Genomic DNA, 25,894 nt, shown 5'->3' with positions numbered 1-25,894 from the left:
TTATTTTAAAATCATTGACTGAATCAGAGAAAGATCTCTTTTTAAACAAGATAATACCAAAGCTCTTCAGTCTTGCTTTATAACTTAGACCTGAAAGGCACAGTATTATTTTCATTCTCCCTGCTTTATCCCCTTAATCATATCCTTCTTAGGTAGAGTGAGCACTACTGAAAAGAGCACTCTGAACAAGAACTCACCAGTGTTTTATGTAATAACAGTAACACCTCTTTTGATATATACTCTGTTCTTACCGTAATGCAACCCAACATCCTGTTCAGTGGTTGGGGTCTTTTTTCTACAGCTGTGTGTTAGGCTGAGAGCTCTGGGGATTATTTAAAGAGAATATTCTCCAGATTTATCAATTTACCATTATGAATATTTTGCTCCATTCATTCTGAGGTAAGTAAACCCCAACGCTGCTCAGTGGCACTGTCTTACTCTTTAGCTGGCTCTCTACCTAATCTCCTCTCTTGAATCTTACAGATTCCTCCATGGAAGCAATAAAATGGCCACTAAGGTGCTAAATACGAAAGAATCGTTGTAGGCATTAAAGGCTAAAGTCACTGCAAGGCAACTGGATCCAAGTATTTCTTGGCTATGCGCATATACACTAATGCTAGCTTAGGTGTTCAAGTATGCTCTATTGTCACTAATGGATACCACACCTAATGGGCTTGGTATTCAGAATCCAGCCCTCTCCCAGGGCCCCTGAGTGGCTATGTCAAACTAGCTTTAGTCTGAGCACCTTCCTGAACCAGTTGCACGCAGATTGCCCTCCCCTCCTGGCTTCCATTTCTAGGTGACCCAAACTGGAATTTCTAAACTGTGTTTTGCAACCATTCAGCTCCTCACATAGACTGCAGATCTCTTTTTCACCACAGGAAAAGCTTCATCTCTCTCTGCTTTCTCTTCTGCCTAAGAGAGATCAATCTCTCTACAGATGCAAAACCAATCCATAAGTAATCCTCTGGGTTTATGCAGGCTCATAGCCCCTCACACCACCAGCTCCCAGGCAGGATGGATACACAAGCTGTAAGGCTACGAGAAAAAGGAATTTGGTTCAGCTCCCTGACCTACGAGAGCTCTCTGTCAGTGCCTCTCTTTACAACGCAGGGTTTAGTGCTTTGTTGCATATCATGGCTATTGTAAGGATAATAGGAATGGAATAAAAAACAGCATGGTATAAAATAGTAGAAATCATGAACGAAGAGAAGAAGAAAAAAATAAAGGAAGCAAGATGAGACAATCTAAAGAGATAGATAAATTGTTCTTTTTTTGGCAGAAAGGAAATGATAAAGTCTGTAAGACGCTATAAAATGTTTAAGCTGACTGTTGCCTAAGAAAAAAAAAAGAAGTAAAACCTTTCTACCAGGCTAAGGAGAATTTTGGGGTGCGATGGAATGGTAGGACAAGACTATCAGCCTCACTGTGTGCCTGGAAAGAAGTGGCTCACAGCAAACATGGTTTGGCTCAATTCACATCTTTTGTATTTAACTCTAAGATTGTTGTGAAAAAGCCACTGCAGTGCCCCAACCGAAGGGTGATGCACTATTTTGCATTGAAAACAGGTGTTCAGCTGGCTGGCTTTCTAGCAGAGCACAGCAGATTTGTCCCAGATTTTCCGTACATGATCTCTAGGTAATACTTGCCTTTTCTTCACATGTTTCAAGAAAATTAGATAATTATTTTCCATGTTCTGAGGCTTCCCTGAACTGACTGACAATAGATTTGCAGAGCTAAGCTGTAGGTTGGGTGGAAAGGGAGTCTGGCCAGCTTACAGAGGAGGTGAGTGGACTTTGGAAAAAGCAGTGCTGCACTTCTGGAGCATCTCTGAGAACAACCACAGCTTGTAGCACATGCCCAGGCTCACTGCAGTTACACTAGTGACCTGCTGAGGCGCAGTCTCTGGCTGGGGAAGACAAGGGCAAACACTCGATAACCCAACCCCTCATTTCCTTAATTTTGAAGCTATGTTACATAAGGGACTACATTTACTGAAACTTCCCCCTGTGTTTATTCATTTTAAATGGCTTTGAGACACAGTTTCTTCAAAAGATCACGTATAATCAATCTCCATTGTTCTGTATATATTCGCAGAAGATAACGACTTCATTAAAATATGGCGCGCTATTAACAGCAGTAAATATCCAGTGCTAAACCTTAAAATGTAATGCAATTAAAGAAGAAATACGAACCTAAGGAGGTTAAGTGCAATCTACCATTGACAGTTACATTTGATTTGAATTAAAAAACACACACAGAGGGTAATAAAGGGCCTCCGTACATACTTGGATAACAGGAAATCCCCTGGATGTAAAAATAGTGAATTTAAGAATGGAGAATATAAAGGTCTAGTTCAAATTAAAGATTTTATGACTGAGGACTCCATTAAATCTTTGAACACTTACAGTAAAGAGTCTGGAATGCTTCCAGTCCAATTCTTTATGTTCTCACAGGTGACAGATTATACTTCTGAACTTATACGGCAAAAGAAAGAAAGAGTGATTGTATTAATCCATCTAAATCTGAAGCTTGTTAATTAAGATGAAAACTATAAAAATCTGTGCTTAGGTGAAGAATAGTATTTTTATAACCCAGCTCAAGATAACCTCACTAGCTAAGCCAAAAGTAAAAGATTTTAATTCTCAAATTATTGAGAACAGTAAAATAATGAACCACTTAATACTACATGATCAACAATCTGTACTAAATAGGAACTTTTTGGTACTCCTCGGTCTATTTCTCTATCTATACTTCCAAGACATTCCTCATGGTGTTTAAAACCCAGTACAACATGCTTCTTCTAACTCCACTCCCACCTGCAGAAATGCAAGGATCCTCAATTGCACCAAGTCCACAGCGGCAGGCCACGATCATGTTGAAGTGCCAGTCTCGCACATACGGGTATTTATAACTCTAAGATATTAGGGAGGACCTTGCAAGTGAGTCGCACTGGAAAATAATGTAGTACCTTTCCCAGGTTTCAAAGGGAATCGAGACAAAATTATCAAGGCTATTTTTTTTTAAGTTGAAGGTGTAGGGTTAAGCATTCATCACTGCACTAAGCAAAGCAGCAAGGATTTGAGATCTTGTTTCAGATTCCTCAAAACATACTAATTACTGGTATAAATCTGCTGTCTCTAATGGCATCCTGCCAAGGCTTAATTGAGCCTTAAATGAAAATGAATGTGAGATATCTGAAAAGACAGCTGATGTGGCCCAGAATGTTAGCAGAAACATAATGCCTGGAAGGACTGTGGGGTTAAGAAACTCCTGGGTTTGGCTATAAGCTCCAAAGCAACTCACAAGTCAAATAGAGAATAAAAATGAGAGAAAACAAAGTCTTCCTGTCAGGAGGATGTGTTCTCCTTTAGGACCACATGGCAGTCCCTCTAAAAAGGAATACACCCTTTATTTGCTTGCTTCCTTGAAGTAGTTGAGGATCTGGCCTAGGGTGAATAAATAGAACAGACAATGTTAATAAATGCAGACTTTCCAGACCAACAGGGGTGGCAGACACCACAGCTCTCAACGGAAACAACATTTACTTTGAAATTTTTGTACTGAAAACAAAAAGCATATGGGTCTAATAGAAAAGGTTGCAAGAGCTCCTATGAATCACAGTTATCCCCTTATTGTCTTGTCTTAGCCATCCAGCACCCGCTACTCTACCACCTGTGAAACAGTTTTTACCACGTATGCAGCAAGGTTTTTCACCCAGTCCACCAGGGCTGCCGTGCCTTCTTCTAAGAGCAAAGGGTGCCCAACACATCCCTGCACAATATTCCTCACCATCAGGCTCTGTTTCTCTTTGACTGCTTTCACCAACAGCTATTGAGAACACTAAATGTAAGAGATCTCACTAACGGTACACCTGTATGCCCGCTTCAATTCAGCACATATCTGCACAGTAGCTGAAGGAAATAGCCCCATCCTTGTCCCACTCAGCTGTACCTCCACTGGTCCTTGTTCCTTTCTCTCTGTTAGTAGCACCAGGCAGTTGATTCAACTGAAAACTATTCTCTCTCCTTTTTTTTTTTTTTTTTCCCCCCGGGGTGGGGGGGGGTGAGGGGGTGGTTCAGCTGAACTCAATTCCCTCTAAACTGGTAATTGGAGCAGGCCTAAACTGAGATTTGCGGATGTGAACGGAGGCAGTTCTATTACTTTGAGCGGGTGGTGATACAAGTTTATGCCAGATGTAAAAGACTATGTATCCACAGCACAAAGTAAGAGTCCAGGCTCTGTCAACAGGCAATGAAGATTCTCCTAAACAAATGTTTCTGAAGGGTAATCCAGAATACCTAAACCAGAAGCCTAAACCAGAAGATTAGGCAGCGTGAATATGACAAGACCTTGTCTTAGTACTGTAATTCCCACAAGGAATTGAAGCTCTATTTACTAATGCAAATGATCTGGGTTTAAGCAGAAATACTATCACTTAATGTTTTTTTCCATGAAAAAATTGAAACTTTCCCCTGGTAGGGGAAGAGAAGACCCTCTGAAGGGCTCTCCTGCTAACACAATAAACATCTGTGGGTTCTTTCCTCTCAAACGCTATTTCTCTAGGGTGTCCCCCTCTGATGAAATAGCAGTCCCAGTAGATCATGGCAAACAATCGTGCATACCACATCTTAAGAAATGGTACTGTTCAGAACAGATCGGTTTGGTCTGCCTTAATGCAGGCAAGTTAACACCACATTATTAAATGCACCAAGGTCACCAACCTCCATCAGATGATCTGCTTGATCCCTTTCAGACAAAAAAAAAGAAAAAGGAAAAAAAAAAGAAAAAGAAAAAAGTTTGGATTCCATACAGAAATCTGAGTCCTCCAAGCTGAAAGTAGCAGGCCTGGCCACTCACAGCCCACCCACCTACAGATCAAGATGGACTGGAACAACCTCCTCCAAGAGCCAGAAAAGTGAAGGGGGCTGGGAGGTGGGAGGAAGAGTTTCGTATTTCATCTACCACTTCTAATAGAAAACAGAGCATGGTGGGGGGTTGAAAGGAAAACGGCAAACCCCTGGAGATCCTAAGTGTTGGCCTCTCAAGTCAAAGCTGTCAATCACACCACGTCCCCTCCGACTCGTGCTTCTGGCAGGGAGGGAACAAAAGGAGGCAATGGACTGGCACGTTCAGCCACTAGGTGTTACTGTTGCTCCACAGAAGATCAGAGCAACCAGAATAAGCAAAATGAAATCTATCAGAGGCATCTTAAACAGCTTTAGCTTAAGATGTAAGCCATCAGAGCTAAATCTTTAGCTTCACGTACCATGAACCAGAAGAATTAGAGCATTTTGGTGTGTTGCCTTGGAGGGGTCATGGAGGTAGACTGCTGCTCCCTGGGTGTTGTTTATGCATCATTGCATAAATGGAGCAAGTCAAATTCATGCTTGGGAACCGCCACTGGCTTTGATGAAGGAACACAAGGAGAATTGGGTCCCTAGGGATGTGGCTGACTTCACATCCACTGGTCAGAAAAATACATTGGCTACTGAGTTGTCTGCTTCCCTGCCTCTTCTGTGAACGGCCACAGCCTGCCTGAAAAAACTCCGCACTGAAACTGAAACACATCTTAACCAAGCTCTGCTGTCAGCCAGGTGGGCTCCTCAGGCAAGTCATTTAAATTTTCTATGCTTTTATTTCTCCATCTGTGAAGATCCTGGTCTCCTCTGGAGAGGACTTTGAGATCACAGATAAATCAGTGCTGGTATTGTTCCTCTTAATGTAGTCCTTGATAATCTGTTAGTACGAGCCAAGCAACAGGTTTTGCATGAGCCTTTTCAACTGCTTCCAGAATAGGTTTTCTGAGAGAGAAATGCTGAACTGACTGCTTACACCTCCCTGGTAGCCACTTTTAAGTGAAACAGTCTCATGATAAAAAGCAGCACCCCACTGCACCCCTGTCAATGTACCTTAATGTCCTGTTCCTGTTTGGTCCTTTTTCATAGCTCTACTGAAACTTTACAACCACATTTCATCCAACCCTTCAACAGCCTACCTCAGTTTACCTGCTTAATCAACTAGCCGTTGAACCTCGGATGGATATCGCTTCCCTGAGCTTCTTCAGCAACATGCTTCCAGTTTACAACAATACTGTTTTTCTCCTTAAGTTTTAATAACAAGCTTCAGCACACAAGAATTGGTGTTGTTTTTTTTTTTTTCATTCTATGCCTTGCCCCCAAAATGATTGGTATAAATAAGCAGGATATATAATGCAGATCTCTGCCTGCATCCATTAGAAAGTTGTTTCTGTACACACACACAATGTCTTGCAACACACAGCAAACAGGCAGCGCATTTATTCTCATGGTAAGTCTTGCCATGTGGTTGTACTTCTAACCAAGGCATTATTTTCACACACAACTTGATTTGACTGCTCCAGGGTATGTTTCCCAAAGTTTGGAAATATTGTTACAGTGCATTAAACAAAGTACCAGTACTGAGCCACAAACTTATGAAAGATTTTTTGAGTTCTTTTCATAGGAAAAAATTTATATGCCACATTAAACAAAATATAATGCAAACTTAAAATACTGTTCTCCAAAAGACTGAATGATTTGCAAATGCTAAAGTATTCTCTGAAAGGTGACTGGCACTACATTTTACTGCTGCTTCCAGTAAAACCTGTGGGCCTCTAACTTGGAGGCAAAGTCCTCTTATCTGCAGTTCAGGCAACAAGCATCACATGCCACAATAAGGCAATCAATGTGTCTCGGTTTGAATTCTCACAGAGATTTCTAGAGTGAAGAATAGTTTTAGTGAAATATTATTGATAGCCTGCAATTGTTTCTGGCTGTTGAAGGAAGAAGGAGGATCTGTCCACAGAGAATCATCTGGAGATGATCATTTTTGCTTGCTACCAAACATTATGGTGGAAAAACTGCCATCTAATAAATGCAAGACTTATAGACCATTACCAGTATGGTCTGGAAGTAGTTCACTTACAGCTGGAGTTTTTTCTCTTCTGTAGTCTAACAAAGAGTTTGAAATAAGTGAAACAAAATGGCCTTGCTGATTTGTACACGTGTAGTCTCAGCAAACAATACATCAGTAACTAACATAACTTTACTCAGGCCTACGGCAGATGCTGATAACATCAAATGCACTTAGATGCCTTTGAAAATGTCACCCTGAGTGGCTTGACAGCTTAATTCCCACTTTCTAAAGTGACTTAAAACCTTAAAACACATGGATAAATCTGAAAATTGCAGCCTTAGACAGCTGTGCTCTCCTTACTCTTCAGTGGCTAACATAAACACACAAAGATGCTATCTGACACCTCATCTAAAAATTAATCCTAATTGCTTTCTGGGCAGCTGCACAAACAGCCAGTTTTACCTAGTTTCACTCTTACCTCTTGTTCATTATTTTCCTCTTCTGCTTTGCTGTCCAAAATAGGTTTCTTTATATCACATTTCTCTTCATGTGCTTGTGGACGTGGCAGTTAATAGCATGTGCCAGCTAATAAGACAGATGTCTTAATTTCTTCTCTCTGGGTCACCCTTTCTGTCTTTTCTTCAGAAATTACTATGCCTGAAATATGGAAAACAACATAGCAGCAGAAAGCATGAACTACAAAATGTCCCATTTAATTGTGAATTTGCTCCTGACTCACACGAGGATCTTCACAAACAGAAAACTGCTACGACAGTCTGCTACGACAGAAACATCTCTACTGCTAGGACCAACCACCACCTTTTGCATCGTCTTCGTCCAACTGGCCTGAAAACAAAGGCCTGTCTGAAGCGTGATGCCACTGCCACACTGAACAGCCCTAAACTATGAAAGTAGTGAAAGAGCCAAATCAGCCTACAGTGCGATAGAAAAGGCTCTGCCCCCTCAGTGAGGGCGCAGAGCTATTCTGGTTCACATTTATTGGTAGTACTAGTAATAAACGTTTACATTATGGTAGCGCCTAAAGGCCCTATTTGAAAGCTCATCTAAAACTGTTATTGTACCTGGGCACTAAACAGCTCTGAAGCAGCACATCTGTCTGCCAGATGGGTGTTTGCTGGGTTTTGTTTTTTTTTACTGAGAAGTTGTCTCTTAAAAAAGCCTCATGCTTACCTAAGAAAACTTAATAAGAAGTTTCAAGAGATTGCTGCGCTGTTCACTCAGGGAGAATCTGCAGTTAGAACTGCAGAGAAACTCCAGGCTAGGACAGCACTTCCTCACACGAGCAAGGGACACCACAGCCCCACGCCGGGGACACCGAAGCTGCGGTCCCCCGGCTCACGCCGCCTCAAACCCGGCACATGAGCACCTTGAGGCCCGAGCCGGCCCCCACTCGGGGATCTCCGGCACGAACCGGCGGCGAGGCGCCGCCTCCATCACCCCGCGGGGCTCCCCCTCACGGCGGCCCTGAGGGGCTCCCCCTCACGGCGGCGGAGCCAAGGCAGCGCGGCCGCGGCCGCCATGTTGAAGGCGAAGGTGCTGCTGGTGGGGCCCCGTGAGGTGAGCGAGCCCCCGGCCCGGCCGGGCGCCCCCCGCCGCTTGTCCCCGCGGCTCGTAGTGAATCCGGAGCGGCCTCGCCGGGCCCTGAGGGCCGCGGTCCCTCCGGGCTGCCCTGGGCGGGGTCGCCGCGGCCCGCATCGAAACGCGGAGGCTGCGGCCGGGCAGTGGTGGGAGGGGAGGGCGGGGGCAGGCGTGCGGTTAGCTGAGGTGAACGCTTCTGGTTGTTGTGGCTGGGGCGTGCTAAGCTCATAGGCGTGCTTCTCGCTCATTTCTGCCAGGCTGGAAAATCCGTGCTAGCAAATTTTGTCTCGGAGAGCATAGAAGGGATTGGCAGCTACGTGCCGACCCAAGGAGTGAGGTGAGCAGACCCCGTGCGCTGCCCGAAGCAGCCGGTATCGCGCTGCCGCCCTGGCAGCCTGACCGTGGCCTTGTGCACCGTGACGAGGCGTCGTGTGGCTGCTTGCTTTCACAGGATCCTGGAATATGAGAAGCCAAACTTCAATGGTAACAGCAAGGGAGCTGCGTGTCGTTTTGAGCTGTGGGATTGCAGCGGCGATCAAAAGTAAGCCCGTATTGCTGCTACTTCCTCCAGGTTACTCAGTTCCTAATGATTCTGCTTACACAACATTCTCCTGCTTAAGGCCTAAAACCAGGGACCTTTTCAAGATGAGGAATATCCCAGCCTCTTTACCCTTTTACATTTTTTTTTATAGCTTTCTCCTGTACAGCATCTGATGCTCCCAGCTGACATTGCAGTTTGTTTTGGATAAGGACTAAGCATAACAGTAATGTCCACAGCTCCTAGAATGGAGTTACAGGTACAGCAGACAGACAGAGGCCCAGTCCGCAACTGACTGCCTTTATGTGTTTGAAATTATTATGTGGTGGACTTCAAACAATGTATTTATATGGTTGAAGCCCTAATTGCCAAAGGATACAATTGAGAACTGGACAGATCAATTTTTAGGGAAAAAAAAAATGCATTTGACCAACCACTGCATTGTCAGCAAATCATGGGACCAACTAAGATGATAGGTAAGTAAAAATATTTAGGATGTCATAGATCACTGGCAAGATTACTAACTAAAGTAAATTACTAACTAAAGTAACTAACTGAACTAAAAGTACTAACTAAAGAAAAAGTACTGTAATGTGTTCTTGCAGAGAACTTTTTCTCTTAACGAAAAAAAGAAAACAAGGAAGTTTGAGTACATTTCCATTTTCCAGCTATCAATCTTACCATTTTCTGTGCATGTGTTTTTCAAGGTTTGAAACATGCTGGCCAGCTCTGATGAAGGACTCTCATGGCGTAATAATAATCTTCAATCCTGACATGCCCAGTCACCTGAAAGAAATTGAAATGTGGTACTCCTGTTTTGTGCAGCAGCAGCCACTGCTTGATAGTCAGTGTCTCCTAGTTGCACATCACAAGCCAGGCAGTGCAGAGGACACAGAAAATCTATCCTTAGGTAAGAAGATGGAAAACATAATGTACCAGTCAGAGGAGTTTTTTATTGATCTCTTTATCTTTAAAATTGGTGATACCTTATAGTTTGCATTTTTCATGAAAATCTTCCAATCTAAGAATACTAGAGTGCTTTGCAAAAACAATAATATTGAACCTCAGAAGCCAGCTAAAAGGTAAGCAATATCCATGTTTCCCAAAAGGGAAAATAAAGACAAGCAACATTTGAGTGACTTCTCTAATGCCACGCAGTGAGTATGCAGCTGAGCCAGGAATTAGAACTCCTGATGTCTGTAGCCATAATTCATCACTAGCAGTTTTTCTTGCATTGAATTTTACATTCTATTTACTGACACTTTTGAGGCTGTTTAAGCCTACATTTTATTGATCAAAATAACTTTTTGAAATAAAAGGTTAATGATCTTCCTCTTAAAATTAGTATAGGCATGTTATTATATACGGCAGAATTATTTGTGGCTCTTTTTACGTAGGGGAATACATATTCCCTCTGGACAGCCTGTTCTGGTGTTCAAACAGTGTTCAAAATTTGCTATAAGTATTAATGTATTAATCCATATTAAACATAACATGTATCGTTCCGTAATTTTGAAGTAATCAAAGACTATCAATTCAATAGTAAAGTTGCAATTCAGTGCTGAATTGTTCAATTCCCCCTAATCAAATGTGAGACCAAAACCAATACTTTAAATCTTAATAATGGTGAAGAACTTCATCTAGCAGTATAGTTGTATTTGTTGTAATGCCAACAAGTTTTAATACATTTCTTCCTCGCATTGTTTGTTACCTGGGGTATCAAACATTGGATACTACCAAATTCCAGCTGATTTCTTCAGCATGAGCCGTCCCATGACCTTGATCGTGAATGCTCCTTTTCTAAAAGGAATATATCTTAACTATTTTATTTTTTTTTACCTTCAAAGCTCACCCGCTGAACAAGTTGAAACTAATACATTCCAACTTAGAAGAAGATCCTGAAGATGTTCGGATGGAATTTATGAAGTACTTCAGAAGCATTATCAACTTAGTAAATGAGAGCAGAGAGAAGGAAGAAATGTCAATTATCTCGTAACATTAAAAGAAAGGGTTGTTTCCACTTTGTAAGCCATGCTAGCCTGTGAACAGATTCTCACAACAAGATTTTACCAGTCTATAAATGCTTCAGAGAAAACACTGCACAATTTATGACTTAACCAAAAGAACCAAGTGCTGACATCAGATGAACTGTGGTGCCAAAAAGATGGCTGCACATCCAGGAATTTGGGTGGCTTTAGCTGTGCTTTGGTTCCATTTGGCATCAGAGGTACAGGAAGGTATTTTTTAATGTATTAGTGTAGACCAAAAGAAAAAGGTATATGTCATCTCCTCACTTAAAAATGCCTTTTTGTAAAGGTACTAGGAGAAGAAAGCCTGACAGATCATAAGATTTGTGGAGTTCTGTTGAAGCATCTGAGTAAAGTGTTCATGTTAGCTGTGTTCCTGGAGAAGTTACGCTTTTGGAAGTCAGTTGAAACTGATTGGAGTGGAGATCTGAGAAGCAGTTGTGGTGTGGAATCTACATTTTAATGTTCCAAATTCTCCTTATATTTCTGTCAAGCATCTGAAGAGAACACATTTCATAGCTATTGCCTTGGCAAGGCAGAGTATGTTGCAGTCTTTCTCATGACTAGGCTTTTCTCCTATTCCAACAAAATTATCCTTGTTCAGGACAATGTATAGGACACTCTGGGAGGGAAAGAATCGAGGTCTCAGTGTAGTGCAATTACTTTGACCAATGCCAGGAGCTCCAATAGAGGGGAAAAAAGTGCTGCATTCTCCAGAGGAGGAAAAGCTGTTTCCAGACTAATATTACTGTTCCCTATTGCATTGAAATAAGTGGTTTCATAGATAATTTACTTTCTGGTTTGTTTGGTTTGCACTCTTCCCTATTCTTAGTGTGTTTTGCTGTGGAAGACGTTTTTTTGTAATGTAATACTAAAGCAATAAACACACTTTAAAATGTGTCCTTTTTGCTCTCAAAGGGAAAGTTAATTATGTTTTTGCAGAACTCTTATCAACTTGTTTAATTTTTAGTGAGAAGAACTGTGATAAATTTTCAATATATTTCACACTAATTAGATCTAACAGGAGAAGTTTGAAAAAACTTGTCACAGACCCAAATAGCTGAAGAAATGATGAATGAAAAACAGAAGCATGTATCAATGCTGATGCCCTTTTTTATTTTTCAAGAGGAGAATTTACAGGAGAGAGGGCCTGGGAGCTGGAACTGCAGAACTCTGTCAGAAGCATCCAATTTTCCCTTGTACAGTAACTCACCTCGTGAGGTGTTGGATTAATGGCTTGTCAGAACTACATCTGACCCACTGCACCAATTTTTACAGATTGTTTTGTTGTATGTTCCATGTCACCCAGCTGTATTTTAGCTGCAGCTGTTACAGCCTTTGTCCTCTCACTAACGTCTTTTAGTTAACATCCATTACAGAAAGTATGTTAAAAAGCAGGAACTACTTAATGCATTTTAGTTCAAGACAACAGGAGTAAGAGTTTCTTGGGTTTTTCAGTGATATAAGTTCATCAGTCCACTATTCCTATTTTCATAGTTCTTTCTCTTCTGAGTTATAATTAGTCTGTTCTTTTGCAAATACTCTCCATTTACCAAGATAGCAAGAAGACATGCCTCAAAAATCTACTCATTTACATATCTTTCTCGTGGCCTTAGCATGTGATCAGGGCTTTCTCTAGCAAACTTCAGTGAGCAGTCAGAGCGTTAAGCCCTGTCACAAACGTGTTAGCAGTAGCTCAGGTCTTTTCCTGGCCACCTCAAAAAGCCCACAGCACTTCAGGCAAAAAATCGTCATTCCCTTTCTTTAGTGAACTCAGCCCATGTCAGTGGGATTTACTGCAGTAGTCTAATAATGATTTGACTGTAGCAGCTCAAAATAAGTTATTTTTATTGCTTTCAGGTAGGAGATGATTTTTCATTTTTTCATATAACACTTGATGATTTCTACATTGTCATGCTCAAATCAGCAAGCACATAGAGTCTGAAAGCCTCTTTGTTCCAGTTGTATGTTTTGCTCCTGCAGGTATTTTTTGCTGATTATTAAGCTCTTTTTATTTAAAACAAAGGCAAGGGAGTCAAAGGATTAAAAGAAGATCTTTTAAACAGCTGTAAAACTAATGCAGCAAAACATACTGAGCTAAGCTTCAGAGGATTAAAATTCCAATGATATTCTGGTTTGCTCAGGTTGGTACCAAGCGTGTGGCTCATGAAGTTGGTACCAGTAACCCACACCATTTTATTTTGTGCTTGGTGTGTTCACAGTATTTGCTGCTTCAGCTTATTTTCATTGTCAGATGGCTCTTACTGTGCTGCTAAAGCTAAAAGCTCCACTTGGTTCTGATATGAAAAGGAGGGGTACTGAAAGAAAACACCAGTGAGAGGAAGGATACCGTGAAAGAAAAAAGTGAAATAACCAGTAAGAGATGAAAAGGTTGGAGTGAAATAGTGGGAGGTTGGCATTTCAACATCTATATTTTATTTATATGACTTTTGAAATGGCTTTATATGTTTGCAATCAGTGTCATAGGGTGGTCTATTGGAGACAGTTATTGGAAAATTCACAGTCTAACTAGAGAACAAGTCTTTTATATGCTGCCTTAGATTATTTTTTTCTTATTGCCAGCTGTGTGGCGTTGGAGCCAATTTTAAAAATATACTGCCTTAATACAGCTTCTCCCAACAGCAGCATTGGAATAAGGCTGTTGTGAAACCCAGCAAATATAATTGTACTTGAAATGTAAACCAGTGTTTGAGTGATGCCAGGGTTAAAAAGTCAATGAACTATTCATCACCTTGCTTCACGTAAAATGCTAACCATGATCTTCATAGATTTATAGAATCATCTGGGTTGGAAAAGACTTTCAAGATCACTAGGCCCGACCATCACCCTGACCTACCAAGTCTTATCACTAAACCACGTCCCTTGGTTCCGTATCCACATGTCTCTTAAATACCTTTCGGCATGGGGACTTCCCCGGGCAGCCTGTTCTAATGCTTGACCACCCTCTCGGTGAAGAAATTCTTCCTAATATCCAATCTAAACCTCTCCTGGTGCAACTTGAAAATGTTTCCTCGTGCCCTATCCCTTGTCACCTAAGAAAGGAGACCAACACCCTCCTCACTGCAGCATCCTTTCAGGTGACTGTAGAGGGCGGAGGTCTCCCCTCAGCCTCCTCCTCTACAGATTAAACAACCCCATTTGCCTCAGCCACTCCTCCGAAGTCTTGTTTGCTTGTCCCTTCACCAGCTTCATTGCTCTCCTCTGCACACGCTCAAGCAACTCAATATCTCGTAGTGGAGGGCCCAAAAACTGAACACAGTTTTTAAGGGGCAGTCTCACCAGTGCCACGTACAAGGGGACAACCACTGCCCTAGTCCTGTAGGCCATGCTGTTCCTTCTGACGCAGGCCAGGAGGCCGTTGGCCTTGTCCACATGAACACACAGCCGGCTCACCTTAAGCCGGCTCTCAACCAGCACCTCCAGGCCCTTTTCTGCTGGGCACCTTTCTGGTCACTCTTCCCCGAGTCAATACCACTGCATCGGGTTTTTATGACCTTACTTTAAACTCAAGAAGAGGTAAATTACAAATGTCTATATACTGCAATGCGTTCTTCATTAGAGAAGAAAAATACTGTTAAACAGAACCAATGACAGATCCTTGGATTTGACTTTATACCATCCAGAGGGGACATAATATCTAACAAGTATGGATCACCATTCATGAAACCTGTCCAAGAGATTAATTTCTGCTGTTGCTGAAGAACAGAGTAAATGTGTAGGCTAAAATTAATCCTTAGTATTGCAGCAGATACGGAGAAAGTATTTATTCAGAAGTATAGTTCATTAATGATTTATGAAAGGGGTCCACAGAGACACCCAGTTAGAAGAGCGGTAAGAGAATGTCAAATGCAGGACAGACATACGTTAGTCTCTGTCTGTGCACTTTGCACACTGCCTTTCCACTGCTATCAGTAAGTCTGTGGAGCTTCAAACATTTCCACAGCACAACATTATCCAGACTGGGGGTGTGCAGCCCTATTTGTTTGCCTCAAGCAATGCGGTTAGAAAGTGGCTCCATCCATACTTCTGCCTGTGAGAGCAAAGAATTAAGTTTAAGGAAACCAGGAACATGAGGTAATCAGCCACAAGTTACACAGAAGTCAGTTAGTTGGCAAGCCACAGGTTTAACTAGGAGTAGGGGCAACTTAGGAACAAAACAGCATGCTTGCAGCAAAAGCACTGTATTTTAACTCTTCCACACTGAGGATCTTACCACCATGCCTGGAAGTTTGGAAAGGCTTTTTGGATGACCTTTCCAAGAAGCGGAAGGGTAGGTAGAGAATCCGTGAGGTCTGTCAGTTCCACCAGACAAGTGTAGCCTTCTGTAGCTGTCCTCAGTCCCTTAGAGCAGTTTGTCTTCCCTTCTTGTTCATGCCAGAAGCCACGTACACCCAAACCATTACTTTGTATGAAATGTGCACAAACTGGAAGCCTCTGAGTTTCTTTCCCTTTTTGTGTTTTCTTGTCCATACTGGAATATAGTGGCTGTTTTTTCCTGTAGCTTTTCTGGGATCACCTGCATTGACGTGGTCTGGGCAACTGTGGGTGGATCAGGACATACAACTGAGCCATCGTAAGCCATTAATGAACAGAATATTTTAAATATTAATTCACTCAAATAGGTACAGTCTCCACATTGTGGCATCCAAAGACCCCAGGATATGGCAAACATGAAGTAAGAAAACAGCCTGTTGTTTACACGGGGGTTATTCAGGTGCAACATTATTTTGTCACTTGGCATTAAGTATTGATTATCCTGAAAGCTTAAATCACTATATTTGTGATGTACAGAAATGATTTTCAAAGTTCTACTGCTGTGTAGCGACAAACAAGTTTATACCTAAAGGTGAGCTCTACTGAAGTTCACACTCATCTATGACTGAAGTAGCCAGTACATTGTTGTTTTGGGCAGTTGACCTGTCTGGACAAAAAGTCAGTATGGAAATTTGATGGGGAACAGTCAGAAGAATTCTGCAGGATGCAAAAAGGAGAATTTTAAGACATTGGAAACATACATAGGAGGTTGATGGCTGTGGCTATCTTGAAGACTATTTAAGACATTTAAGTTCTTCAATTATAAAATAGAGTCTTTTCAAATTGCCTCTTACAAGCTGTTTTCTACACACGCAGAATATTATGAAGCCCAAAACTACTGCGATGATGAAAACAGTTACAGGCACTGCAATCCAGATGTGTGGCTTCCAGGGCAAAAATCCTACTTGTTTACAACCAAACTTTGGGAGTAGTGGCAAAGCCGAATGAAATACATTTGGACCTTACCAAAAAAATGTTGCTTTCCTTTCAAGTTCTGTATTTTGAAGGCCAGGCCTTTGGTCTCAGTTGTTCTCAGCAGTATTGTTCTAATGGACACAATAGACATGAGAAACCCTATGTTCCTATTTGTGTTACTGAACTGCCAAGTGACTCTGAGGAAGCCGTGTAGGCCAGCACATTCAAGAGTGCCCATCCATACTGAATTTTTGTATGCTCTGCTAAAATTATGAAGGGAGTCGATGTGCAGACGCTTGAGGAAGCAACTTCTAGGAGGTATCCAGGCCCTTTTAAAATCAGATCTTGAAACTACTCAATTTCTCAACTTGCTTTGTACTTTGCTTTGGAGGTCACTTGCAAGTATTTCCTCTATCCCCTCTCCAAAAGTCTTCAGTGCTAAAATACTTCAGTGGTACAGCAAAGGTTCCTCGAAAGATCCATTTACTTTTTTGAGAAGTTCCCTTTCCTGAGATGCTAGAAAAACACTCTACCAGTAACTCACATAGCTGTAGACAGCACTCCTCATGCACACACAGGCAGTATTGCACTTATGAGTAAAAGATACCATATGCTACTAGGCCAAGCAGCTCAGGGAGTTAATTCATGTGTAGGAAGCAGCCCAGTTGTGAGGTCAGGTGTATATTTGCATTGACCCAGCTTATGTTACTTACTTAGGACAAGATTCCCCCTTGAGTGACTGAGATTTACATAACTAGATATTTCATGAAGGTGCCCGCTTAGAATTTGCTGAGAATTCATCCTCAGAAAATCAGTCCTCTTCAAAAGCAGCATTATCTGGAATCCTCTTACCACTTCTTGTAATCACCAGGCTGAGGGAACTGGCTCCGTACAAACAATGTACTGTTTTGGCCACTTGGAAAAGCTACAATGAATGAGAAAAGGGCCACCTGGGTGGCTGAAAAAGAAAGAAGCAATTACATGAGAAGTATTCGGTGTTTTGGTTTTTTTTTGGTTGTTTGTTTTCACTCTAGCAACATAGTGAGAGAGAGAGTACCTGCTCAATATCTGTAAATATTTCACGAAGAGAGAAAATTGACTATTTACCTAGACATGAGTTAACACAATCATCAGAGCAGGGCAACTGTTGTTGAAAGGTTGGACCATTCTAAGTGAAACAAACCTAAATATAAAGTACTTTCTTATCATCTGCTCCTTTAGCTCATTCCTCCCACCTCTCCCTGAATTGTAGGAGGAAATAATTTGACCTTGAATATAGGATAACCTTATGTTTAAGCTTTATTTATTCATTTATTTATTTATTTTTTCCTGACAGAGACAAAAAAACAAAACAAAACAGTACAGGAGAAACCTAATATTCAGGCTCACATTCTATTTGAGCATAATTTTAACTAAAAAGAATTTTGGCACAAGAATATACATGGATAAACTAGTGACTGAAAAATCTGGTCTGGAAATTGAAGAAGGTTTCTAACAGAGTATCTCAGTAAGAGACGGGAAAACACCTGGTTTCAGAGTGGCACTTAATTAATAACTTGATAAACTATGACTGATCCTTCCAGCAGCTCTCTTATGAAACCAGGGGGCTTATTTCTTTTTTATTAATGCAAGCATTTTTTATTTATGAAGGTATTTTCCACAGAGGTGCCAGTGAACCAGAACATCCACTTGAAAGTTCCTTGAACCTTGAGGAGCTTGGGTTCTGATTCATATTCTCCAACTGGAAATCGGAGGTTGTATTTATACGTATGCAGAAGAAGTAAAGCAATTTTATCAATTCATAGCAGAAGAAAGGTAATGCAAATTTTCTCATGAGTCCCACTTCAGAGTCTGCTGTCTGAGGATGGGCACTAGAGTTTGGTTGCATAACCCTTAGACAGGAACACAAAAAAAGCCATATGTTTTGCTGAGTTCCATTGTCTCTGCCTTCCTTTGTAAGGAAACGGGAGCCTATTTCTCTACTAGTTTCATGAAATCTAACTGAATCCTGGTAACATGTCTCTGAGAATTCGCTCAGAGGGACTACTAGACAAGGACACACCCTCCATTGCTATGTTGCTGTTACATGAGTTCCAGACAAAAGCATTTATTGTGGTTTGGCAGCAACCATCTATTCCTAAAACCCTGGGACTGCATTGTTCTTTGCTTGTCAAAAGCTGATTTAGTACGAACAGGCACAGAGTGTAGGGTTCATCTTTTTAGGAAGGATCTTCAAGCTCACAGCCAGTAAGACAATTTGGAGGAGTCACACCAACGTTGACTGTGAAGACCAGGCCTTCAATGGAGCAAAAGATCAGCCCTGCAATGAATATTGAAGGATTTTTACTCTGACCCTAGGTTAAGTGGTAATACTCCAGAAACTGAGTAACCAACTGCCAGTCCCATAATAATAATTCTGAGTCATTAAATAAAGATATGTCTTAAGGAAAAAAATATTGCTTAGGCCCCAAAATTGTTATGCTGCATTTGGAATCCTAATAATGGCAGAGGTTTGACTGGAGCTCCTAACAATACCTGGATCTTGCAATCTTATCTGTAGCTAAGATAATGAGCCTGGGTCCTACGCAAAGGTATTAGGAGGCCCTTCTTCTGCTCAGAATGGCATATCTTTACTTTTAAAGCAGATCATTAAAAGTAATATCTAATGAAAGCTCCATCTGTTTTCCATTGAGCATACACATGGAAGCATTGGCTCCCCCCCCCCAAGGTTGCATGTAGTTTTGCAGCACACAGTGCTGACACCTTCACAACATAACACGCCAACCCAACCTTTGATGCAGTTCCTTTGCCCACGGAAGTTAAATATTTGGCATATCTGGATCTATTAAAATAAAGCTGAACTTCTGGACCTTAAATTTCTCCAGCAACTGGAGAGAGATGTAAGTCTTAGGTCACACAGACTTGCACGCGTCTGAGTTTGCAACATAAAGGTTATTTCACAAAGCACTACCAACAAAAGCTAAAACTTGCACTCTGTGCACCCTTCCCTACTCAGCTAAATGGGAATTTCCATGGCCTGTTAAGATACGGAGTCTATGACACAAAGCTGGGCCGTTCTGATCCCATCTGTTAATGCCCTTTAGACATTGCTGCAGTTTTCACTAACATGAGCTCACAGAGGCCAAATAGATACACACACATTTTCTATTACTAAATAATTTGTTTGCCATCCCCATAAAAACCTAGCAGTATTAGATAAACGTTTTATCCTAAGTGCCATTGAAGACTAGTTTCCAGCAGAATTCTGTCTTAAGAATTCACCCAAGTGTAGGTTTTCTGTCTTCTTAGACAGGTCTTCCTCCCTTATTCTCTACAGATATGGCTACCTATACACAAGAGTTTTTTAGAAATTTCATAACTTCAAGACTTCCCATTCTGCGAGATGGGGTTGAAAATAATAAGAAGGGACAAGTGAGATAAACAACTGAACACACAGATAGAGAGCACATTCTTATAGCCAGGCTAACAGTCGAAGTTAAGTATGAAGGTGGAATCACACGACAATTAGATCATTAACAACACTTGTGTGGTGATCAAGAATGTTTGTGCACTTCTGTGCTGATGATATGAGTGTATGCTATGTGCCTGTGGTTGCTCTTTCTTATGTCATTTGTTGAAGTCTAATATTAAAAAAAAAAGTTGGACATTCATCCTCAATCATCTGCAGTTTCTGTTAGACTCCAGAGACTCCATCTGATATTCCCTTTTTCTTTTACACCCAGACATGGCTGGCCAATATCCACCATCTTTCCAGTTAACAAAGACTTGGAAGACTTTGTCACAAGTTGAGGGTCATCTGGCTTCCTTTTGTCAGCCCTGAAAGGGGACAGAAAACAGGAAAAATCCCTTCCAACCTCAATCTGCCAGGCACAGGGGAGGTTCCTGGGTGAGGGCTGGCCACCACGCACACCCTTGCAGCCCCCTGGGACAGGGTGAGGCTCAGAGGAGGCAGGGAACTGATGTGGAAGATGAGTTTAGCTGCATTCCACTCCAGTTATCTTTGGCTGCTGATATGTTTGGGGAACAGGGATGAGCAATGTTCAGAAATCACTCAGATCTGAAGAATTTGAAGGACGTCTCTGCACCCAGTGTCTGAGAGAGCTGCACGTGGTGTCTGAGCGTGGCTGCTCAGCACCGAAATGTGGGTAACTGCATAAAGCAGACACTGGTTCCAGCTGACAAGGTCTCACGAAGGAAAAGCTCCACAGCAAGAACACAGTCCCAGACCTGGGGGTTAAAATTTCCATTGCTGTCTTTCTTAGGACCCTCCAGATTCAACTCAGAATCAAAGGCTTAATCTGCCACCATCAAATATAATGAAGAAATCTGGCTACTTTGCAATGGAAGATGAGTGAGCCCTGATCTCCAGATCTTGTTCTCTTTCCATGTAATAGCTCCTCTTTAATCACAAACAGATGCTACCTTTTATATTGGCACAACAAACATATCACATTCATGTCTGATCTACTTCTTGCCTTCTTGTCTGATCTATTTCTCCTACCTCTTGAATTATTGCCCTCCTTCTTTTTCATTTTTAAGTTAATTTACATTAAGCAAACTAACCTTGCAGAAGGTTAAAAAAACACAGTGAGAGAGACCTCCAGAACTGTCTGGCCTTGTTCTCAAGTTGAATGCAAGGGTTGTTCTCAAGTTGAACGCAAAAAATTGGATAGGTGCCTTTTTTCTTCACTCTTTGTGACTTTAATGTATCAAGGAGGTTTGAAAGCAGACACTGTGATTTTTTTAAAGCTTTTTTCTTAAATCCTACTCACCTTTTCTAACAGTAATGGAATCATTTTTTTCTATGGGGGAAGCAGAAGTTATATTTCCATTGTAAAAAATAACCAGGCAGTTTGAAGAGCTAGTAGGGTTCTTAATTGGAAAGATAATGAGAAGGTTAATCAAAGTTATGCAAGTAAAATGAATAAAATCAAGATGGACTCTTCTCATCTCTGAGAAGGACTTGAAAGAAAGGTTTTGTGCTGAAACTCAAGGAAGCCTACAGTTTTGCAGATCAGGCCACAAGAAACCCCTGTTGAACCATATGAACCATATGACCGGATGTTACCAACATTTGAAAGATCAACATGGAAGAAACAGGGAAAGATTTCAGGCCTCTCATTTTGTATAAACAAGCTAAAATGGCTGTGATCTCCTCACTTTTTTCATGGTGTCCGTAACTTTTATATGACCCCTTTAGGCTGTGCAAAAGATCATTCTTCTATAGTCAGTGAAACTGCTGCTAACCTTCCCATTGCCATTCTCAGTTCTTCTATTATCTGGGAAGCTTGACCAGTTCCTCTAATTATTTATGATCCACAAGAACTTTCTCCTTGCTTAATATGACATATCATGACATAATGACATAAATGTACCATGTTGCACATTTTAATGACATAAAATGCTTAGCATACACTGTTGATAAGAATTTGCTCTTAACAGCTAAGGTATGAAGGAAACAAGTGAAGGCTGGCTACAAAGACTAGCTCCTGCCTCCTTTACTGGACTTGGCACAGCAGAGCATGTGCACAGTTTCGCTGTAGTTCTATGGAGAAGAAAAGAACTAATCAGCCTAAGGGATGTTCCTGGAATAAGAACAAACATGCATAAATTGAGCATGGAAATTAGCAGGTTTCTTCCTATCAAAACTAGGAGATTCTAGAGCAGTCTCCCAAGTAAAGTAGGTGACTGGGAGGATAGGAGACACATCAAGGAGGAAAGAGTACATTTTTTGAACAGCACAATCTGTTTATGAGAAGGATTGGGAACTTGGCTCCCTGCAGAAGCACAAGACTGGACTCAGCAACCCAAAAGGTCATTTTTGGTTCAATGTTTCCGTCCTTCCTTTCCAAACCAGGACTGGAGAGGTCTGATTCTAAATGAACAACGATCTATTCTTCGTCTGCACTCACCTGTGCAAACATGGAAGTTAAAATGTATGGCACCTCTTTTCCATGTCCAACAAGGACAAAAAAAATGTGATCTCATCTGGCCCGTAAAAAGAATAAATTAAAGATGCTTTAATGTGCATTCAGTGAAGCAAAAAATACCATATTTTAGAGAGGTTTACAAATAAAACATATCCTATACGACTGGTCACAAATAGAATAGGTAATACATAGCAGGTAATACCTAAGGACAAAATACTCAAAAAATACATTCTTACATTTTGTTTTTGTAAGAAAACAAGATTCACATTGATATTTGTTTACATCGGTCAGCCCCAAATAACTCTAGAACTTGTTCATAAATCCCAGTCAACTTTCACAGAGGGCATTGAAGATATTTAATTCCAGCAAATTTTGTGAAAATAGATGGCCAAATGAAGAAGACAAATTATTCATCCCTCATTGAAGAAATAGGCTAAACATTAACTCAATCCCCATTAAACACCAGAGAATTCTTGCCAAAATGCAATCCAAGATATAAATCCATAGGAAAAAAAGGTTTCAGTGTTTACAGAACTACTTGTATTGGATGAGACCACAGAGAGATAACATCAGTATGACAGAAACTAATCACCACTCAACAAACCTTTTGGAAACAAGTCAGCAAACACATCTGCTTCAACAGAACCAGAGCCTCATGTGACAGGAAGCTTATTAGAGACCCTGTCTCTCATTATTTTGTTTTTGCTTATAACTTTCCCAGCATGAATATTCAATATTGCAAAATAAAGTGGTTTCCTTCACAGACCATCCAGAATGGAGAAAGAAATTGGGCCAGACATTCCAGATCCTGAAGAAATTGATGCCTGTGGAGCTATGGATTTCTACCAGCAAAACATCTGGCACAAAGTAACATTAAACATGAATAACTTGCTTCTCTTTCCTCTTACCATTGGTGTGAGGCAAGAATGACTCCACTGAAGTTCGTTTGATGTATGAAGCCTGCAAAGAGGAGAAAAGAGAAGAAAGTCAGCCCTTTAAACCTAGCAAGACATCTTAGAGGAATGTAATTCAAAATATTTTATTTCCTCAATAGCATAAAATTGTGAACTGTTTTTCCTGGTTGCTACATGTGAAACAGTTGCCTTGTAATATAATAAAAGCAGCTTAGGAATTCCCATTTGGTCATAGGTCAGGTAAATTCTGGGGATCTTCAACACCACTGATCTGAAAATCTGGCCTGGTGTGGAGCCAAGGCCCAGGAAGGGTAATGGGAGCCCCATGTGCTCAGCCTTTCTTAGCTTTTCTTTAAACACTTCCTAAAGTGAAAGGAGTTAATCTCGAACACCTCTAAATTAGATGGTGTGTATGGATCAGCCCTCAGTGTGCCTCTGCTACCTCAGTTATTAGAGCGAAAAGCATGTAGGCCTCTTCCTCACTGTGCCCAGTGGCTCGTCATTTGGAAGGCTGGGGCTGAGGACCTCTAAAGCCCAGGCACGTCCATCTGTTGTATGGCATCAGTCATACAACATGACAGCAGCTCCCATTTCCCCTTCTCACTCTTCAGCTCTGCAGGACTTTTCCTCACACACAAAGCAGGACTGGCAGTGGGGCCTGGCAGTACTGAGCAGTGGGATACCATTCACCCCCCCCGCCAGGGAGGTCTTGCATGGATGTATCCACACGGGGACCCTACAGGGGCAGAGAGGTTTTATACAGAAAAAAAACTCTCAAACAGCTACACTTTGCAGACACATCAGGCAGTATCTTCCCTCAATGTCTGGGTGACCACTCCTCCCTTCTCCATCACCTTGTGGGCAGATAAAAAGCCTTTCAGGGACACTTTAAGTCAGCCTTGCCATTTCAACCCCACAGATGCCAAAGTGATTTTTATACTCTTTCTGCTCAACTAATTGCCAGGCTCCAACAAAGGGACTTTAATGGGTTGCACCAGGCAATAAACCATCTTCTACTGGCACCAGAAACAGGAAAGTAAGAGGGGGAATGTAAAGCTGGAACAAGGCACAGACCCAGAGCAGGTCCAAATACTTGCAGGAACTGATTTATCCGAAGATTTGATACCAGATGTTCTATTCAGACAACTTTAACAGAGCTCCACAGAACATTAAACGCTTCTCATGTTTTCAGCATTCAAGCCACTCCATCTGGGCACTTCTGCCACAGGGCACAAACAAAACACTGTTTAATATTAATCAAAGAAGTGAGCCCTGCTCTGCAAGTCCAATATAAAAAGGGTAAGAGCAAACACATGCTAAGCTGTTCCTGGGAGTGCTGAACACAACAGAGGGGCTGTCTTGGATTACAGTATTTCTAACTTATGCCAGCCCAAAGTCTGGTTTTAGGAAGGATATATTACTGATACGTTACTGCAAACATTGTGCTAAACTGGAGCAGTCTGCATCTTTGATTAATAAATATACTGTTCATAGTATATCCAAAATTTCTGCTTCCTTGTTTACTTAGGGTTTCAATAGACTGTTGCACAACTACTATTCCACAGATAAATTGCAAGCTTTTACTTGGACATTTATTTGGATGTCACTTCTTCACAGATAATGTTAATTGTTGCCTTTTCCTCAGACTTCTGACCATTTTTAGCCTTGCAGTCTCCTTGTTCTCCTATTTGCCCCTTCTCTCTGGCCTCCCCAAATCCTACAGCCATTTGTGATAAGAACTGCAGCTCATTGCACCTTTCTGTGCAAAATCTTTTTCCGAATCATTTTAATTCTTAAAATCCAGGGCTACCTCCATTTGTCAAGCTATATACAAGGCTGTCAAGACTGAGCAGGGGCAGCTGAAGTCACTTCTCCCTTTACTTTCTCAGCTGCCAGTGCAACATCCCAGGCTCTTTTGGCTGATTGCTCTCTACAAGGGGGAAGGATTACAGGATACGGATCTTGCCCAATTTTCTCTCTCTGCCATGCCTCATTCCCTTCATAAAATCAATTTGCTTACTATTCTTGCCCAACCCCTATCTATTGCTACCTCCACCTCGTCCTGCTTGTGTCCTTTACTCCCTCAATCATCAATAAATCCAGCTCTTTTTTTTAGAAGTTGTGACCTTCTAGGTTGTCTCATGTTTTTGTGACAGGCTGACAACTTTGCCAGTCTTCCTTCAGAAGTCCCTTCTATACTGGACTGTAGCCTCTTTCTATTTAGGTCACCATGGGCCCCACCAAGTGTAGCTTGACGATGGGATATGCAGAGATGCTTTTGTATCAATGACATTGAAATTGTATGTATTTACTCTGATTAGACACTGGATGGTGCTCTTTGCACTTTCATGCCAGCAAAAGCACTTTCAAAGTAAGTGAACGCCCTCTTCTCATGAGAATTGTAAAAATTCCCCAGGGTCAGATACAGTTATACATCTAAGCCTCTAAATCCTGTGGGAAGAGCATGTTTTGACTACATAAAATGTAGCTCAAGCTGCCGTGGAAGAAGCTCAGTTAGGTAAGGACAAATGCCAAATAAAATGTCACTGCCTATTACACACAAATCCACCAAGTAGCGGTTCTCACATTCCTCCTCAAATATTTTATTTGCTAATTGGTTCCTTATCAATGTTCCCCATAGCAACAAGAGAAATCTAAGTGGCACAAAGTGGGCTGAATGACATTATGTCTGCATGTAAATGTAACTTGGATTTTGCATGGAGGAGATGATCTGAAGGA

General features: G+C 41.4%; 1 protein-coding gene and 1 long non-coding RNA gene across 2 annotated transcripts; one reads left to right on the top strand and one right to left on the bottom strand.

The window, feature by feature from the left end:
- The first annotated feature begins 8,321 nt into the window (after nt 1–8,321).
- IFT22 (intraflagellar transport 22) lies at nt 8,322–11,940 on the top strand. The gene is made up of 5 exons (XM_048068125.2): nt 8,322–8,454; nt 8,733–8,812; nt 8,927–9,016; nt 9,721–9,923; nt 10,861–11,940. Exons 1-5 carry the CDS (start codon nt 8,416–8,418, stop codon nt 11,007–11,009), a joined length of 561 nt encoding a protein of 186 aa, XP_047924082.2. The 5' UTR covers nt 8,322–8,415; the 3' UTR covers nt 11,010–11,940.
- Nucleotides 11,941–17,660: 5,720 nt separating this feature from the next.
- On the bottom strand, nt 17,661–25,894 carry LOC125183245 (uncharacterized). The gene is made up of 3 exons (XR_007164897.2): nt 23,598–25,894; nt 23,150–23,201; nt 17,661–18,610 (listed from the first exon to the last, which is right to left on the bottom strand). It is a non-coding gene; the product is annotated as an uncharacterized lncRNA (long non-coding RNA).

The sequence above is a fragment of the Anser cygnoides genome, chromosome 18 (genome assembly GCF_040182565.1).
Source record: "Anser cygnoides isolate HZ-2024a breed goose chromosome 18, Taihu_goose_T2T_genome, whole genome shotgun sequence".
NCBI lineage: Eukaryota > Metazoa > Chordata > Aves > Anseriformes > Anatidae > Anser > Anser cygnoides.
This window is presented reverse-complemented; position numbering and strand designations above follow the sequence as displayed.